The sequence below is a fragment of the Sorex fumeus genome, unplaced genomic scaffold, assembly GCF_029834395.1.
Source record: "Sorex fumeus unplaced genomic scaffold, SorFum_2.1 ptg000034l, whole genome shotgun sequence".
Taxonomy (NCBI): domain Eukaryota; kingdom Metazoa; phylum Chordata; class Mammalia; order Eulipotyphla; family Soricidae; genus Sorex; species Sorex fumeus.
Window position 1 is genome coordinate 24,761,521 of NW_026606091.1, and position 17,856 is coordinate 24,779,376.

Consider the following 17,856-nt stretch of genomic DNA (forward strand, 5'->3'; position numbering starts at 1 on the left):
TGCAAATATCTTTGATTGGAGAATGAATCCAAACAGTGTCCTTTGGTATGACTTACCATATGAATCATTCAACCAGTCATCATTTAATGAAGTTTGTTTAATGAGAGGTGATATGTGGCTCACTAACTCATTACATGAAAATTCAAATCTTCTAATTAATGATAGTAAAATCTTATTAGAATTTCCTATAGACTTAAGTTGTTCAAATTGTGAAACTACATGTCCTGTGGTTGATCAAGCATCAAGAATAGATGAAAACTTTGGATGTTCAAGTGTTGGTTATGAATACCAGGAATGGCTGTCATGTCTTGAAAATGGAGTGTGGTGGCCATCAGATAGTGGAGATTGTGGATATTATATGTTCCACGATGGTCAATATGTCTATTCATTTCTCACTGATCCTACTGGTGAGTATGCTTATTTATTTATACCTGATTATTATTATCAAGAATATATGAATTGGGATTTTCAGTCAGATGATCTGTCAAACACAGTATTAGGTGACAACATTACTTCTCCCTATAGTTTTAAAGTACTTGACAAAGAAGATGAATTATTGTGGTATGTTGAAGAGGAACCAGTTGATGATCCCCTTGATTTATCGGTAGTTTTGCCAAGAAGTGAGGAATCAATATATATAAATTCAGAAACCTTTTCACAAGTCTTTGAAGAGTCAAGTAATGACCAAAGGGATAAGGCAATAGATTTTTCATGCTATAATACTAAAAAAATTAAAGAGGATTTTGGGCCTTCTGAAGACAGGTTCTGTTATTCTGAAGACCTCAAATGTACATTGGATCTCAGAAATCAGCCTCAAACTGTTGGTTATCCTGTCTTAAGTAGAGATCAAATTATAGAGGGAGACATTCAGTCTTTAACTAAAGATTTATCATTTCACCAATCCAGTTTTCAGTGGCCTCATTTTTATTCTAAAGAAAATGCCTCTTTTGTTCATCTTGAAAATATGACTAATATCTCTCAGCAAGCAGATGATATTTCATCATTGAGCAGTGTGACATCATTGTTTCCTACTCTGGGTGCTTTGGTTGAAAGTACCTTGAATTTTGATAAAAATGAATCCTTAGAGACTCTGGTCATGCAGAAAATGAAGAAAATGGATCAACAGTCTAAATTAGAGCTTACAAGTGATAATGTTCAGTCATTGATCTTGAGTAAGCAATTAGAGAATAACTCTCAAAATGAGCAGAAAATCCTTCTCAATATTTCCGAGAAAAAAATATTATCCAATGTTCAACAATCAGAACTTACTAAGAATATAATGCTAGAATCTCCTTTAAGTAAAAACATTCATGTGAAAAAACAAAATTTGTTAAAAAATGTGTTTCAGGTAAGCCAAACAACTCCTCACACTAAATCAGGAATAGGTGATGATGAAGTCATCAAAGTTGATTCTATTTCAGTTCCTTTTTTATCACAGATTAGTACTGGTGAACACAAGAATTCTAAGTTCTCCCAGGACCAATCTTTCAATGAATCTGAGAGAACATTATTTAAAAGTGCATTGAAATTCTTTGGTAGGGGAGAAGACACTTCAGTAAGTTCAATAGGAAATGAAAAACATGCACCTGGATTTTTGAACCTCTTTAAAACCCAGGTGAATAAAGAAGAATCCTCAAACTTTGGAAAGAATGGTGATAAAAATAGAAAGCTATCTCATGAAAAGAAGGAGTCTGGTATTTCAAATATTTTTGATATGTTTGGGGACTTTTTAAAAAGCAATGTAACTCATACACAAACATCTGAAAATATGTCTGTGTTTTCAGCAACTAATAATGAAGTCAAGTCAAATCTTAAATCTGAACAAGCAACTAACCAGGTTGTTGAGAATTCTCCTGCTGAACCAATTATCTCTAAAGGGAAGGTTAAAGTTAGAAGTTTGATTAAACAGAGTACTATTGATGACAGTATGCTAAAAGAATCACCTGTTAGGGAAATTCAGGGTAATCATTTGATAGAAAAAAATGAACCATCCAGAGATCACCTAATCCAGCAGTCATCAAATATATCTTTCTTATCAAGTTGTCTCAAAGAGTGTCCCAAACATTCATCAGTAGAAACTAGTAGTGTATCTATAGTGACAGAATCTCCAGTAAGCAATAAAGTATCTTCTGATATTCTGAATAGAAGAAATTCAAATGAACAGGATCAGTTTTCTGACAAAGACTGGGGTTTTTCAACTGCCACAACATTTTCATCTCAACCAGAGTTCCCAGCCAGAAAAGGTATATTTTCTTTTCTGACTGGATCAAAAAAATCTAAGAACAGAGCCTTTCCTATTGTACCAAGAATGAAAGATGCCTCTCCTAATAGCTCTTTTGGTTTCTTTAACTTACCTTTTTTTGATGAAAAACAGCAGTCTCATGGAGGACAACATAACCTTGCAACTATTGCTCCAGTGACTACCCAACCTTCTAAGAAGCCAAATGCTTTTGTAGACATGTGTGATACAATGACAAAAGGTTGCAGTGGAAATAAATACAACATAGTCCAGGAAGTAATTCATGAAGAACAAATGACTCCTTGTGCTTCTATTAGCAAAATCACTGAAGTTACCTCCCTTCCAGGTGAGATGAATGTAGACGAAAACTATCAGGGAAAACTGAGCACCCCTCATGGGTCAGAGACATCTCTAGCAGTTTTCCAGGTAAATCAATTGCAAAAAGATACTGTTCCTTGTACCCCAGTATTTGAGTCACAGGCTGAAACACTAATAATTGATCCAGAGACCCTGGGGGTAGCTCTCCATAAAAAAGAGACTGTCATTCAGGAAACCCTCCCAAATGACTCACTGACCAAGTCTCTTTCACAGGGAAACCATCTGACTGAAAAGCTAAACAATTTTGACACTAACAACCACCAAAATGAAAGTTTTACTAGTGACCCTTTCAACTTGCCATTAGAAAAGGTCCCTGAAGAGACCTTAACACAGACCTTGGAGACAGCCTGTTCTTCTGCAGAGCTAGGGTGTACAAAGGACTTCCAAAACCAAAATAGAGATAAAGATGAAGACCAATCTGTGTTGGGCTCTTCAGTAGAAGTGCTATCAGAGTTTGTAACCAAAGTGAAATCTTTTTCTGGATGTTTAATGGAATCTCCCAAAACTTTCTCTGGACTTTTCTCCTCTCTGCAACATCCAAAGAAAAACTCCGTTTTCTCTCTTTCCTCTGGTGCATCCTCTCAGCCCCTCAAAGGTGAGTTATTTGGAATTTTCAAGAATATCAAACCAGAGATAAATGTACAAAAATCACCTGTCTCAACTTCTTCATGGCTTCAAAATGATAGTTCCAGAGAAGGTATAGGATCAGTATCTCCAAAAAATTTGTGTGGAGATGTTCCCTCTGCAACATTAAACTCAGAATTTGCTCTTTGTAACCATACTATGACTGTGGTTAGTTCAAAGTCAGACTTGGAGACTTTGATAAATGATTCTAAACTAATGACTGAAATAGAAAACAATAGTATTACTGGCAGTATTAAAGAACCCAATGATTCTGAAATATTTGGGACTTCATCTTTCTCAGGGGATGACACTGGGCAAGGAGTATTATCTCTGAGTGATGAAGGAGATATGGGAATATTGCAGGCTACAGATACAGAGGCATCAATGGAAGCAGAACATTCATTGTCAGCACAAATGAATTCAGATCCTATCTGTATTGCCAGTGATCATCTTTCTTCAAGTCAATCACCTCTTTCTTTTTATCCAGAACAAGCTATGCAGTCTTCTTCCACAAACCAAGACTTTTTGTATTCACAGACAATTGAATTACCAGAAACTAATTCTATGATTTCCAGTGAGGCAGATGTCAGCCAGAGTACCACACTGGAAACCCAACGGAACCTTTCTCACCCTCTGTTGGAGGAAACTCTGCTTTATTCCAAGAAAAGTTGTGTGATACTTGATGCCCAGAGAAACCCATCTGAAGTCCCTCAGGAAACAGAGCAACCAAGACCTTTTTCAGTACAAAACATGAGCAGTTGGACAAAGCTCAATTTTCCATCTTATGCTACTGGCTATAGGAAATCGTTGAGCTCTTTCTTTTCCCCACCTTCCTCTTCTGTAAACAGAGCAGTGGATATTGGTTTAATATCCAGTTTTAAGAAGTTGTCAACTCTGTTTGAAGGAGGAAGTGACAAGAAAGGAAATATAGAGGTAAATGATACAAAACCAAGTTTTGGAAAAAGTCAAGATATGTCAAGTCATTGGCCAAAAGAGAACAAAGAGGACCATAAACAAATGCCTTCAGAAACCTCCTCTCTGGTTTTGGTTATCAACAGTCATCAGAACCTTAACTCCATTGAGACTGACAAAGCTTGGGAGTCTTATCAAATGTCTGTAAGCAGTGCTGAGTCAATTAACTCCTGTTCTCAGCCTTCTTGGAACTCTGAGCAGATGGAGGCCAATCCAAGTGTATTTACTCTTGAGCTTGCCGTTTCTGGAAAAATGGAAGACCAGCAAGAAATTCAAGCATCTGAAGAACACTGGGATACCAAAGACAACCTCTTTAATCCCACCCATACTTTAGGTAGCCATGAGAAAAATCATTGTACTGCCCCTCCATTACCTTACCAGTCAGAAGAACAAGAGGAGGAGATGGTGTCTGCTAGCACCGACTCTGTTTTGAATGAACAACATCCAGTTACTCTGCATGACAGCAAGGAACTGAAGATCATCCAAAGGCCTGTTCTTAGCTAAAGCATCATAAATGATTTTAAGGATTGGCCATTTATGATGCAGATGAATTTGTGCTATATTAGTCATAGACTGCTTTATATCCTTTTTGTCTTTCTGTGTATTTCCTAGCCCCTGAGCTTCATATTAGCTTCATGTTAATACCAAGAAATAATGTGTTGGTCTTTACATCCTTTACTTTTCTAAAAAGTGCTAAATCTAACTCATTTATCAGGACAAGATTTAAAGATTTAATTATTTACTTGTGGTTTCTTCTGCCTTTAGTAATACAGAATGCAGATGGGCTGGCAGGAAGTCATTGAATGTTGCATGTTATAGCCACATTATGTGCTCCAGTGCTTCTTTGAGCCTTAGGCACTTGCATCTGTAATACATAGGGAAAAACCAACTTTTCTAAGTCTTCTAGCATGCAATGAGGCATTCCAGTGGCAATGAGGGTGTTAAATGAGGTATTCCAGTGGCAATGAGGGTATTAAAACACAAAGCACGTGATTGCTTGGTATAATCTATATTTTATGTAATATAATATATATTCCACATGATTTATATAGCTTCTTCCAGAGTATCAGTCTCCTTCCTTTCTTTCTCTCTTTCTCTCTCTCTTTCTTTCTTTCTTTCTTTCTTTCTTTCTTTCTTTCTTTCTTTCTTTCTTTCTTCCCTTGGGGCTAGTGTCTGGTAAATGCTTTAAGTCTTATAAGAGCTCAGGGCTATTATTTGCTATAGTCTAGTCCGGGGTCTGTTTACAGAGGATACTATTATTCCCCTTAAAGCATCTAATGGATCCACAAGGAGATAGAACACACAGTATAGCACATGCCTAGCATGTGCGAGGCTCTGAATTCAGTCCTTGGTACTGCATTCCCTTGAAACCTCCCAGAATTGCTGGCTTGAGCATCAGAGTAGCCCCAGCCCTTCCAAAACCCTTATATCCCAGCACCACTACTAGGTTTGGCCCCTCTATGTGTATACACACACACACACACACACATACACACACACAGAGCCTAAGTGGCGCAGGTAAGAAACACTGCCTTGACCTTTGTTCAAAACCTGTCAAAGGACTGATGAGGACCTATAGAGACGAGAAACTATATAGAGATATTGTGTGTATTTTTAGGTATTGGAAAATCAGAGTGGCCTGGTGCCTATCTTGCTGCTATGGGATGAAGGATTAGAAAACAGCCTGAAGTACATAATTATGTGGAACCATAGATAGAATCTCACTGGAAAACAATTTTATTTGCCCAAGGTGAAAATAAACCTTTGGTTAGACTCTGAAGCAAGAAAATTCTCTGTCCTTTTTCTTAGAGGCTTTTCAGTAGGATGCCAAAAAGAAAATGAAGGCCACTTTGAATAAAACAGTCTGAATGGGTTGGGTTAGGTCTTAAAAATTGTCACCAACTCACTTTGGAAAAGGATTGAATCACTTAGATTTAGTGAGTGATTTAAGTAATTTCTAGTTACTGCTTTTCTGATTATCTACTACAGTTGATATCTCTGATAGAAGGGAAACATTTCCTTCTCAGCATGGAAATTTAGGTCATGGAGAAAGGGTTAAATTGGCCTTCCTTCAAGTTCAGAGAGCCTTTCTATATGGCTTTTTAGAGTTGGACTTTTCCTGCTTTATTAAAAACTGATCTTAATCCTCATAGGCAAGTTCATCTTTAGAATGCTCCCTATACTACCAGGAATATCATTGTAACATGTAACATCCTTTTCTGTAAGACCATTCACCCCAGGACTTTATTGATTCTAGCCTCCATCTTACAATGACTACCATTTCCAGTCACACAGGTGACTTGAGAAATGATTGAAGGAACATGTCACCTATCCTTTGCATATTTTTTGGGACAGACATTTAAATTATAAAGAAATAAAAGCCCTAAATTTAATAAAAAGCAGGAAAGGGAATGGAAATTTTTTTGGTTTTGGGTCATACCCAGTGATGCTCAGGGGTTATTCCTGGCTCTGCACTCAGGAATTACTCCTGGCAGGGCTTGGGGGACCATATGTAATGCTGGAGATCAAACCCAGGTCAGCCACATGCAAGGCAGAAGCCCTACTTGCTATACTATCACTCCAACCCCAAAGGAATGGAATTTTTATCCATTTTTACCACTAAAGAAAATTAGGACACTTAAGACACAGCCACTGGACAAATTCCTTTAGATGACTGAATAAAGAATTTTCAGCATTGTTTTAATCATTCTTTAATATATATATAATTAAAATTATAGTTTGGGTAATGTGGTTATAGTAATGCTCATGTTTTAATTATTTTTGGACATAAAAAATTGCAGGATAAAATATTTTGTCTTTAGGCAACATCTGGTGGTATTGGGGCTATTCCTGGTTCAGTCCATGGGACACCATATATTGAGATCAAACCCAGGGTTCTAGCATGCAAATCATGTGCTCTAGTCCTTGGAGCTATCCCCAAGCTCAGGATAAGGCATTCTCTTTGCTTTCTGTTTTTGGGCCACCACCAGCACTTGTTTGGGCTTTGTGCTCAGGGGTTGCTCCCAGATGTTCTTAGGAACCATTCAGTGCCAGGAATGGTCTCGCATGCTAAGCATGTGTCCCAGCCTGTTGAACTGGAGTCCAGCCCCAGGATAAAGTATTCTTTTATGTCTATTGCAGTGTTGTGGCAGTGTTAGAGAACACAGCTTGTTTAGTTTTCCCTATTGTTCTGCTGTATAGAGCTTAGTTTTTCTAGATTATGAAGTATGGTCCTCTCTTCCCATGAGCCTCCTATTTTTGATTCTTGCTTCTGGTATCATTATTTCTTGGGTTTATCAAAACTTTTGTCCAGGTCTTTAGTATGCATTATTTACTCATTCCTCTTCTTTTCACTCCCACAGCCCCACTGGCAGTAGTAGATATGGCTCCTCCTGTAATGTGAGTCAAGGAAGTTCTCAGCTGAGTGAGCTAGACCAATGTCCTGAACAAGATGATGACTGTCGGGAGAGGGAGTCAATTCATTCCTGTCACAGCTCTGGCAGTTTCTCCAAAGATGGCCAAGTTGGTTTTGGAGAACAAGAAAAAGACTTAGAAGTGATAAGTGAAGCTAAGAAGGAAATATCATGTGAACTGAAGGAGATAAAAGAAGGTACAACAATCCATCATCCTCCAGATCTGGTGCTACACAAAGACCATGTTCTAGACCCCCAAGAGAGGTAGGTAATAGCAGCCATGAAGAGTTTATATGGTTTCTGCTGTATCTGCTGTGTAGTGTTGATGAATAAATGATTGTCATTTTGGTGCCAACAATCAAATATCATGGTGATTAGGCAATCCAGACTCAACTCTGCACTGTTCCTCTTGAATCATCTTGTAATTCATGATCTCTTTTGAGGATCTCTAAAGAATATGTGAGTTCTTTGTAGTCAACAGACATTCTTGAGCCTTTAGTTCTATTTTTTTATTAGTTGGCCTCACTTATAATGGCTTTTGAACAATTAGAATCGGAACTGATTTGAGTCCTGCAGGTTATTCCATTCAAAGAAATTATTGGGGGGGGGGCTAGAGAGATTGTATAGAGATTGAAGTATTTGTCTCGCATTTGCTGACCCAAATTCTTTCCCAGTAGAGAAGCCCCTGAGCACCACTGTATATGACTCAGCCCTCCTCTAAGATTACCCTCCGCTGCCCCCCCCAAAAAAACCCCAAAGAAATTGCTTTAGGATGTCTTTACAGCATATTAGTATTTTTACTTCTTTTATTAATATTGCTTTCTGCTTTTTTTTTCTCACTTTGAAAACCAGTGTAGAGCTAAAGAGGTTTTAGTCTAGAAGTTATAATCTACTTTTGTTTCCCCAGGGCCTAGAAGTGTATCTGGCAATTGGTACATTTTAAGATAGCTCATTTAACAGTCTTGTAATAAAGCTCATTGCAGAGTTTGATTTATGTTATTAAATTAAATTGGTCATTTGAGTAACTGATAGATTGGGGCAGAACATGATTTCTCAGTCCTGACACCTTTGGCATTTTGGGCTAGATAATTCTTTTTTGTGGGGAACTGTTATGCTACTGAATTCTGTAGGATGTTTAGTAGCAGCCCTAACCTGCACACTTGAACCAGTAGCTGCCCTTAGTTGTGCCAAGCAAAAATGTCTTCAGTTATTGCTAGATTTCCTGGCGAGAACAAAATTACCTCTGACTGAAAACCACTGGAGGAGAGTGATAAGGTCTTAAATTCTCAAATGTAGCCTAATATTTATTAGACTTAATTATTATTAGATTATTTTAGAATATGTTTACTCGACTTACTAGTTAAAATATAAATCTAATAATGAGACCTCTCACTGAAAGATAAAAGTAGACAGCTCTTTCTCTCTCTCTCTCTCTCTCTCTCTCTCTCTCTCTCTCTCTCTCTTTTTCTTTCTCTCAGCAAGGGGTAAGGGGCATGCCTGGCAGTGCTCAGGATTTACTCATGACTTTGTGCTCAAGGATCACTCCTTTGAAGGATCAGGTGGCCACATGGGGTGCTGGCGGTGAAACTTGGATTGACTGTGTGCAAAGCAAACACATTATCCACTATCCTATCTCTGCAGCCCCTGGAAAACAGTTCTTCGACCTGGAGAGATAGCTTAGTGAACTGAGTGTATGCTTTGCATGTGGGAAGCCCAGACTCTGGCATCACCAAAATTGTTTTGCAGTTCCAATATCCTCATGCACACATGCAAGGCAAATGAGCCACCTCCCTGGCCCATGACTTGAACTATTTTAAAGGTATGTTCTTTTTTTTGTTACAAGTTTTTCGGAGGAGAATGCATCTTCACCATTTACCCAAGCCAAAGCTCACTGGATCCGAGCAGTCACCAAGGTTCGACTACAGCTGCATGAGGTAGGAAATCTGTTAATTTATTATCAGCTGGATGATTTTTCCTTTGAACTTGGGAGACAAGTTGCTGGAGATACAGTCAGTGAGAGCTGTCTTACAGGTGCTTCTGGGAATGCGTGGATATGGTAAGCTAGAACTATAAGAGAGGAAGTGGCTGCTGGTTTCCGTCTTTGCAAATTAATGGATATATAATGTATCTAGTGGATTGAGAGACTGAAGTAAAGTTAAAAGCTTTTCAAAATCATTGTCACCTTGAGTCACTTCATTTTCTACTAGATACAGGGAAACTATTTCAAGACTTTTTACTTAAGTCAGCTATCTACTATGTCCAGTCAATTAGTTAATATCAGCTGAACTGTACAAGGTCAGAAATTTTAGAGTATTTATAAAAAATCTTCACATGTCTAAAGTCCAAAACATCAAAATATTAAGATCTGAAGTTCTACATGTAAAAGAATAAAAATGAAGAGTAATGCTTTTCATTTTCAGTGTTTCAAATATCTGTCAGTATGGTCATTTAGACAGACATTTTAATTCTCTTTTCATTTTACACTTAGGTGGTAGAATTTAAAATATTTTTAACAGTAGTTTCAGATATACAGTGTCCAACACCACCCCCACCACCAGAGTGCCAGCATCCCTTTTTGTCCCCCAAACCTCCAATGATTTCACAAACTGTTTTGTAGGCTAACTCTCAGACCATTGGCTATTTGGTATTCCTTAACTATGTTTTGTTTTTAAATGATAAGTTGTAGTCTGAAATACAAAACCTAGAAGCTGTTAAAAATGCACGCAAACTCACATGAACACAATATTTTGAAATAAAAATTAGGGAAACATTGTCAAAATAGTAGTATAAAGAACTCTCTTATCTATCTCATCCAGATGTCCCAATAGTTAATATTTTACCATATTTCCTTTATCACCTTCCATCATTATGATCTTTTTTTGGAAACCCTTGAAAGAAAGTTGGAAAGCTGATGTGGCATCACTTCTGTCACCTCTAAATATTCCTGTTTGGTTGTCCCGAAAAAGTAAGGTTATTTTCCTTATGAGGAGAGTATAATAATTCAAAGCATTAACCCAGCCACTATTAACATTTTTATTAAGACCCCATGTAAATTTTCTAGACTTTCTAATAAAGTCTCTTTCAAAGGTGTACTATTGGTGCAATTTGTTTAGTAACTGTAAAATACTGTTGTATAAAATTAATACTTTTAAAATGTTTGTTTTGTACTTTTTGCATTTAAATTTTGTATTGTAATACCTTAATAAAATTATACATGTATATATTTTTATTTTTTAAATTTATATAATTAAAATTTTTAATTCTTTAAAAATTAAGCACCATGATTTACAAAGTTGTTTATAATAGAGTTGTTATGTTTCAGCAACTATCCCACCACCAGTTTCCCTCTCCCTCCATCAATGTTCCTAGGTTCTCTTCCATCCTCCAGTCTGTCCCCTTGGCAACTATATAACAAAGTCATTTTATATTACTTGCTCCAACAAAATTTAAAGGAATGGCAAATGGAATTACCAGAAAATAATATAAGTCAATTTGTGATGATTGATTGCTAAGTGACTTTAATCAACATAAATAAGACATTAGTTCATTACTGAAAATGTACAAAATTCCTCAACAAGCTAAGAGTAACCATACCTTTCTTAATCTAGTAGTGAGCAACCATATGCACTGTTAATGAGTATCACACTCAATAGCACAGGTTGTGTAGTTTGTCCTATACTAAAGGAAGCTCTTCTAATGCTTCTTGCAAAACTGGTTTCAAGGCTATGAATTACCTAAACTGTTGACTGTCCATAAAGCTCTATATTGTTCCTTCAAATCCAAATGGTAATCTAGCTAGATGGAGTATTCTTGGTGAAGTGTTTATTTCATTGAGTTTTTGTATTATATCCCTCCATATTTTTCTGGCTCTCAGAGTTTCATTTAATAGATAAGCTGTATATCTAAATAGGCTTTCCTTTGTATGTAAGTTTCTTTTTTGATCTTGCTGTTTTCAGTGTTTTGTCTCTATATTTGGATTTTATCATTTTGATGACAGTGTGTCTTGGAGTATTCCTAGTTGAGTCTGTTTTCACTGGAACCTTTCTAGCCTCCTGGATCTTGGTGCCTGTAATCCTCAACTCTGGGAAATTCTTCATAAATAAAAGTGGGAAAAAAAGAATAAATAATATTCCTTATTCCCACAGGGCAGAGTCTGGCAAACTCCCCGTGGCCTACCAAATATGCCAAATACCAGTAACAATGATGGGTCTCATTCTCCTAAAAAGCCGTGAATATAATCTCAGGGCTAGGATGAAAGAGACGTTACTGGGGCCTGCTCGAGGCAATCGACGATTAACAGGATGATGAAATGAAATGAAATGAATATTCCTTACCCTCTGCATGTTGTAGCACCAGGCATTGAATTTGTAACCTTAAACTTACATGGCAGGCATTCTAAGCACTGAACTATTTCTCTGGATCCCTGAGAACTATTTTTTTTCCCAGCCATTGAGGAATTACATTTTCCCAAGCCAGAAAATGGGTGAAAATATTATCTGTCTCTTAGGATTGAAAAATCATCTAAAAAACCTATCATATAAAAAAGAGGAAAACTAAAAAAAAAATGTTGTTCAGCGGTTCCACATTACTTTCATGAAAGAGTAAAACTTTTGTGATATTAACTTACTATGACTTAAAGTGTGAACTAGCCCAGTCCAGGAAATGTTTCTAGTCTAGATGAAATAATTACTAAAAATTCCTTTCCTCCCCTCTTATTTGGCCACCTTCACCAGTGCTCAGTAATGCTGTTGTTTCTGAGCTCAGGGTCACTCCTGGTAGTGCGTGGGGGAGCATATGTGGTGCCAGGGATAGAACTGGAATTGACTGCATAGCAAGACAAGTGCCTTAATCTCTCTCTGTATTAGCTCTCTGGCCTGTAAGATTGAGTTTTAGGAGGCAGTTTGGATTGCCATGACATCAAGCCTATGATCAGTTACCTTGTTTCACTGAAGAATCAAAATACTGGTCCATCACATATTTGGAATAAAAATCCAGATACAATCAAAAGATTTGGAAAGCATTATTTGGAAAACATAGATGCAGCTTGCCTTTCTATTCTGTATAGTAAGCACTTATAGAAATATTTTTCAAAATCTCAGGCTTAATTCTTGCTGTTTCTCCTGCATAAAATCCTTTTATCTCTCTACCTACTAACTTTTAATTCATGTCATTTAAAACTCTGTTTTTTATTTTTTATTTTATTTTTTTTTTATATTTTGTATTTATTTGTTGAATCACCGTGAGAACAGTAACAAAGTCTTTCAGTTCAAGTCTCAATCGGTCATACAATGATCAAAGACCTGTCCCTTCACCAGTGCACATTTTCTGCCACCAAAAACCCCAGTATACTCCTCCTCCCACCCACCTCCCACCTGTGTGGCAGATTTCCACTTTACACTCTCTCTCTCTCTCTCTCTCTCTCTCTCTCTCTCTCTCTCTCTTCTCTCTCTCTTTCTATTGATCACATTCAATATTATGACAAAAGACGCACCACTGTTATTTGGAATTTTCCCCAACATTCAGACCTGCCACAAAGACATCATTAAAAAAAATTGATCTTTCAGTCTTTTTCTTTCTTTTGATTTTTGGGCCTACCCTTCAGCGGTAAGGACTTACTCAGGGCTCAGGGGACCATACTGGGTGTCAGGGATTGAATTTCAGTTGACCTTGTGCAAGGGAAAACCCCTACCTGATGAACAAGTTCTCCAGTCGAACCTTTTTTCCCCTTTTTTTGGTGTGTGTGTGCGTGTACATGTGAGTGCGTGTATGCCTGTGTGTGTGTGTGTGTGTGTGTGTGTATGTGTGTGTGTGTGTGTGTGTGTATCTGTATCTGTTGGGGCAGCAGGGAGAGAAGTACATTCCCAAGCAAACTTAGGGGCCCAGAGTACTCTCGGACATAGTCAACAGGGTGATGGTTAAGTACTAGGGCTTCCAGGCCTTCATGTAGTGAAATGTGAATTGAACCTAGATCTTGCATGTTCCTGGCATAGGCCCTAAGCACTATATTCTCTACCTGGCCCCTGTGCATACCTTTTCTATGTTGGTATTATCACAGTGTAATTGAGGTAATTGTTTACTATTACATCTTTATTTTTATTATACTTGTATGCTCCTTGAATGCTGGGACTATGCTTTTTATTGCTAGTATTTTTGAACCCACTATAGAATCTGGTAGAAAGTTTAACTCACCTTTTGTAAGAGGCCTAATTAGTCAGAAATTCCCATTACCATTTCCATTGAAGTCTCCATGTGCTTCTTTCCTTCGCTTAATTAGTTCTGTTTTAATGTACTAGCACCTAAAGTCAGTAACAGGAAAATATTAAATATTAACATAGTTTTGTTTCCTTGTATAATTTTCATATAAATGAATATAAAGTTGCTGAATTTGGGCCATACTGTATAAATTTATTTTTCATGTATATTGTTTTTGCTTTGTTCTTATTTCTTAAAAATATAATTTAATTAATAGACTAATAATATTTCATCATGTCATTATTGTAATTTTTGAGGGGGTTCACACCCAGTGTTTGTTTGGGAGCTACTCCCAGCTCTGTGCATGGTTGCTCAAAGTAGTGCTTAAGGGACTGTGTGATACCAGAGATTGAACTGGGATTAGTAGGATGCAAAAAAGTGTTTAACCCCTGTCCTCTCTCTCTAGCCTTCCTTATATTTCTTTACTATCATAAATACTGCTTTGATGAACACCATTTTGCATATTTGCTTTCGTTTTCAACTTTTTTTCTTTAACTTAGTTTTCTGAAAGTAAATTCAATGAGTGTCATGCTGAATTTAAAGGTTTCTACTACATGTATTTTTAGAAATTTTTCCAATTTGCACTTCCTGTATTTAAACATGCCACACCACATTGAATATTATTATTTTAGAAAATTTTACCAATTTGGCAAAAGAATGGTAGTCTATCATTTTGATTTGCATTCTTTTGTTGATACTTCAGTAGACTTTGAGGAACTAGCATAAGAACTAAGCTACAGGTTTGTCATTCCTATAAAATTGTCAGAATTGGAAGAGATCATCTAAGTGATAAGTTCAATTTGGCCTCTTTTTCAGAAAAACAAAACAAAACAAAGTACTGAGTGTCCCCTTGGAAATTTACCTTCTTTAGTGAACAAAAGGAAAGTGTGCTCTCTTACCCATTGCTCTTGAGGTTACTATACCACCTGCCTCCCATCCCTTTGTTCCACAGTGGGTGGCAGGGTACAGTTATTGTCTACTTTGGGAAACACTGATCTAGGTCATCTCTATCTGGACTGGATGAACGTCTGACCATATGTTCTTAATAAATGTTTGGTGACATTGCTAATGCTGATGAGGCAGTAATGTTGGTAGTGTGGGTGGTAATGGATATGAATTTGTACCTTATTTGGCTTAGCTGCAGAAAAATCTGGAGGAGGAGGTGAGACATTTAGCTCTAGAAACGGAGACTGTGATGGCAGCAGGTGGGTGGGTGTTCCAGGTGGAAGGGATACTGAAAGAGAAGACATGGAGGTAGGTCGTGAGAAAGCCTTGACAGAAATTCCTAGGGTACTAAAGAAAGCTGAGAAAGGAAAGACTTATAAGCAGAGGAAGAACTAAGTAAATAGGTTCAAAGTCCCATGTTTGAATGAAGCAATACCAGGAAACCAAGATTGCTACTCGTCAGTCTGAGATTCGATCAGTATCTTCTTGGGATGATCATTAAGATAAAACACACATTGGCTCTCTCCTGTGAAGTTTCTTTCTTTCTTGCCACTCTCTTCAGAGCAAAGACTTTTCTTCTGCTATTTTGGAAGTATCACTGTCACTGTCATCCTGTTGTTCATCGATTTCCTCGAGCAGGCACCAGTAACGTCTCCTTCGTCCTGGCCGGTCCTGAGATTTTAGAAAGTGCCACATTATCGAGGCTCTTTCAGGGTCAGGAGAATGAGACCCATCATTGTTACTGGTTTTTGGCATATTGAATACGCTACGTGGAGTTTGCCAAACACTGCCGTGCAGGCAGGATACTTTTGGTAGCCTGCCAGGTTCTCCAGAATAAGAGCTAGATAATAAGATGACACACTGCCGCAAATGCTGCTGCGCTTCCAGGAGCTAGGTTTTATAGTCTCTGGGTCTTGGCCATTGATGGGATTACACGGCACTGGGGGCAGTTGGTGGGTGTAATGCCTACATACTGGAAGATGGGGGATCTGGGTGGAGGAGGCCCAGTCCCGATCTGAGCAGGCTTGGAGATCTAAGCCCCGGGTCCCGCACACTTGGGTTCTTCTGCTGGTTCCTTCATGCGTGACTCGTTTAAACATGTGGAGAGGGGACTTAAGCATGGCTGTGGCTGGAACCGGAGGTCTCAGTTGCCGGTGCTCTGCTCGGGGTGGGGAGGGAAACTCAACCCACCCTCCTCCAAGGGGCCCCGATGAGGACAGCCAGGCGCGGAGGCAGGAGACTCTGCACTGTTCTCTTCTGGGAGCTGGGTTTTATAGTCTCTGGGTCTTGGCCATTGATGGGATTACATGGCGCTAGGGGCAGTTGGTGGGTGTAACGCCTACATACTGGAAGATGGGGGATCTGGGTGGAGAAGGCCCAGTCCCAATCTGAGCAGGCTTGGAGATCTAAGCCCCATGAGTGTGGAAAGGTGGAAGTACTAAACAGAAAAAAAGGAAATACCTGTAGGGAAAAAGGGAAATAATGATGAGTTAAAATGAAGGCTCCCGAATCCTGTTCTTCACTGTTGCACTGGGAAAGCAAGCTTACTATAATTTCTTTCTTTTCTTGTTCTTTTATTTTTTTGCTTTTTGGGTCACAGCTGGCAATGCTCAGGGGTTACTCTGAGCTCTGCACTCAGGAATTGTTCCTGGCTATGCATAGAGGGACCATATACGACATTGGGGATCAAACCCAGGTTGGCCCCATACAAGGCAAATACCCTCCCCGCTATATCATTATATCACTCTGGCACCTAACTATAATTTCTAACTCTAGGATTTTGTTTTAATCTTGGCTGTCTGTCTTACCTTCCACCTTAACTCACTCCCTTCACAGAGACAGTTATCTTTACTTTTTTCTTATAGTCTTTCTACCAATTTTTCTAAGCATTGCTACTTTAGCTCTTAACCACCAAAAGAATGTTTGAATAAGTAATAGACATAAAAATTATACATAAAGGATATATTGAATGTGAAATTTCCCTCCTAATTAAGATTCTAGACCTAGATTACAACTCTTTATCTTATTGTTATCTGTTTTTTTTTAAATATTTTTTCATCTTATATTTATGTATTGAATCACTGTGGGAAAAGTTACAAAGCTTTTAGGTTTAAGTTTCAATCATACAGTGATCAAACACCTTTCCCTTCACCAGTACTCATTTTTCACCACCAAGAACCCCAGTATACCCCCCACCCCTCCCAATGCCTGTGAGGCAGATGATTTCTACTTAACTCATCTTTACATTGATTACATTCATTATTTTGACAAAAGATGCACCATTATTGTTTAGAATTCCCCCCCACCCCCCTAAGAATCAGAATTGCTGAAAAGGCATTGTGAAACACTTTGTTTTCTATAGCTGGTTATGAGAATCATGTGATGTCGTGCAGCCGCAATAGCAGCCTTGCGATTTTGGATTTCTGGAGAGACCCAGATAATTACGAGATTGGTTTCTGTGCATCTGCTGTTATGACCGTGTCTAAGAGCCACTCGTGGGGGGCAACTCATGACGTTGGTAGGGCATTAAGGACGAGCCGGTACCGCCCCCCTTCCCATGAGACTGCAGTTTCCCAGTCACCACCAGCTCATACCTGGCCTTCCTCTAAGCTCTGAGGCGGCAGCCACCTTGATGCTGGGGGGTAGGGGGGAAAGGCGGAAGGGAGCAACACCCTTTCCCTCCCAGGGAGGCATGGCACCGTAGTTTAACGCATGGTCCATTCTCTTTTCTGCCACAAGCTGCCGGGCTCTGGATTAAGTCCTTTTGCCTCTTGAGCCATGGCTGTGCCGGAGAGCCACTCGTGGGGGGCACTCGTGACCTCGGTAGGGTGTGAAGGATGAGCCGGTACCACCCCCTTTCCCATGAGACTGCAGTTGCCCCATCACTGCCGGCTCAGACCAGGCTTTCCTATAAGCTCTGAGGCGGTGGCCACCTTGTATGCAGTCCAGATCCATTTCTGCCAAAAGCTGCTGGGTTTCGAGATCTGTTTCTGAGTCTCTGGGATCATGACCTTTAATCAGCTTGATCAGGAG

At 38.6% G+C, this 17,856-nt stretch overlaps 1 protein-coding gene across 1 annotated transcript in view; it reads left to right on the top strand.

The window, feature by feature from the left end:
* Positions 1–17,856, top strand: part of UNC13B (unc-13 homolog B) — a 252,931-nt gene that overhangs the window by 144,752 nt on the left and 90,323 nt on the right. Inside the window, exons 9-10 of the mRNA XM_056117067.1 lie at positions 7,576–7,890; positions 9,470–9,560. Of these exons, the coding sequence (XP_055973042.1) occupies positions 7,576–7,890; positions 9,470–9,560 (406 nt within the window). The remainder of the gene's footprint in view (positions 1–7,575; positions 7,891–9,469; positions 9,561–17,856) is intronic.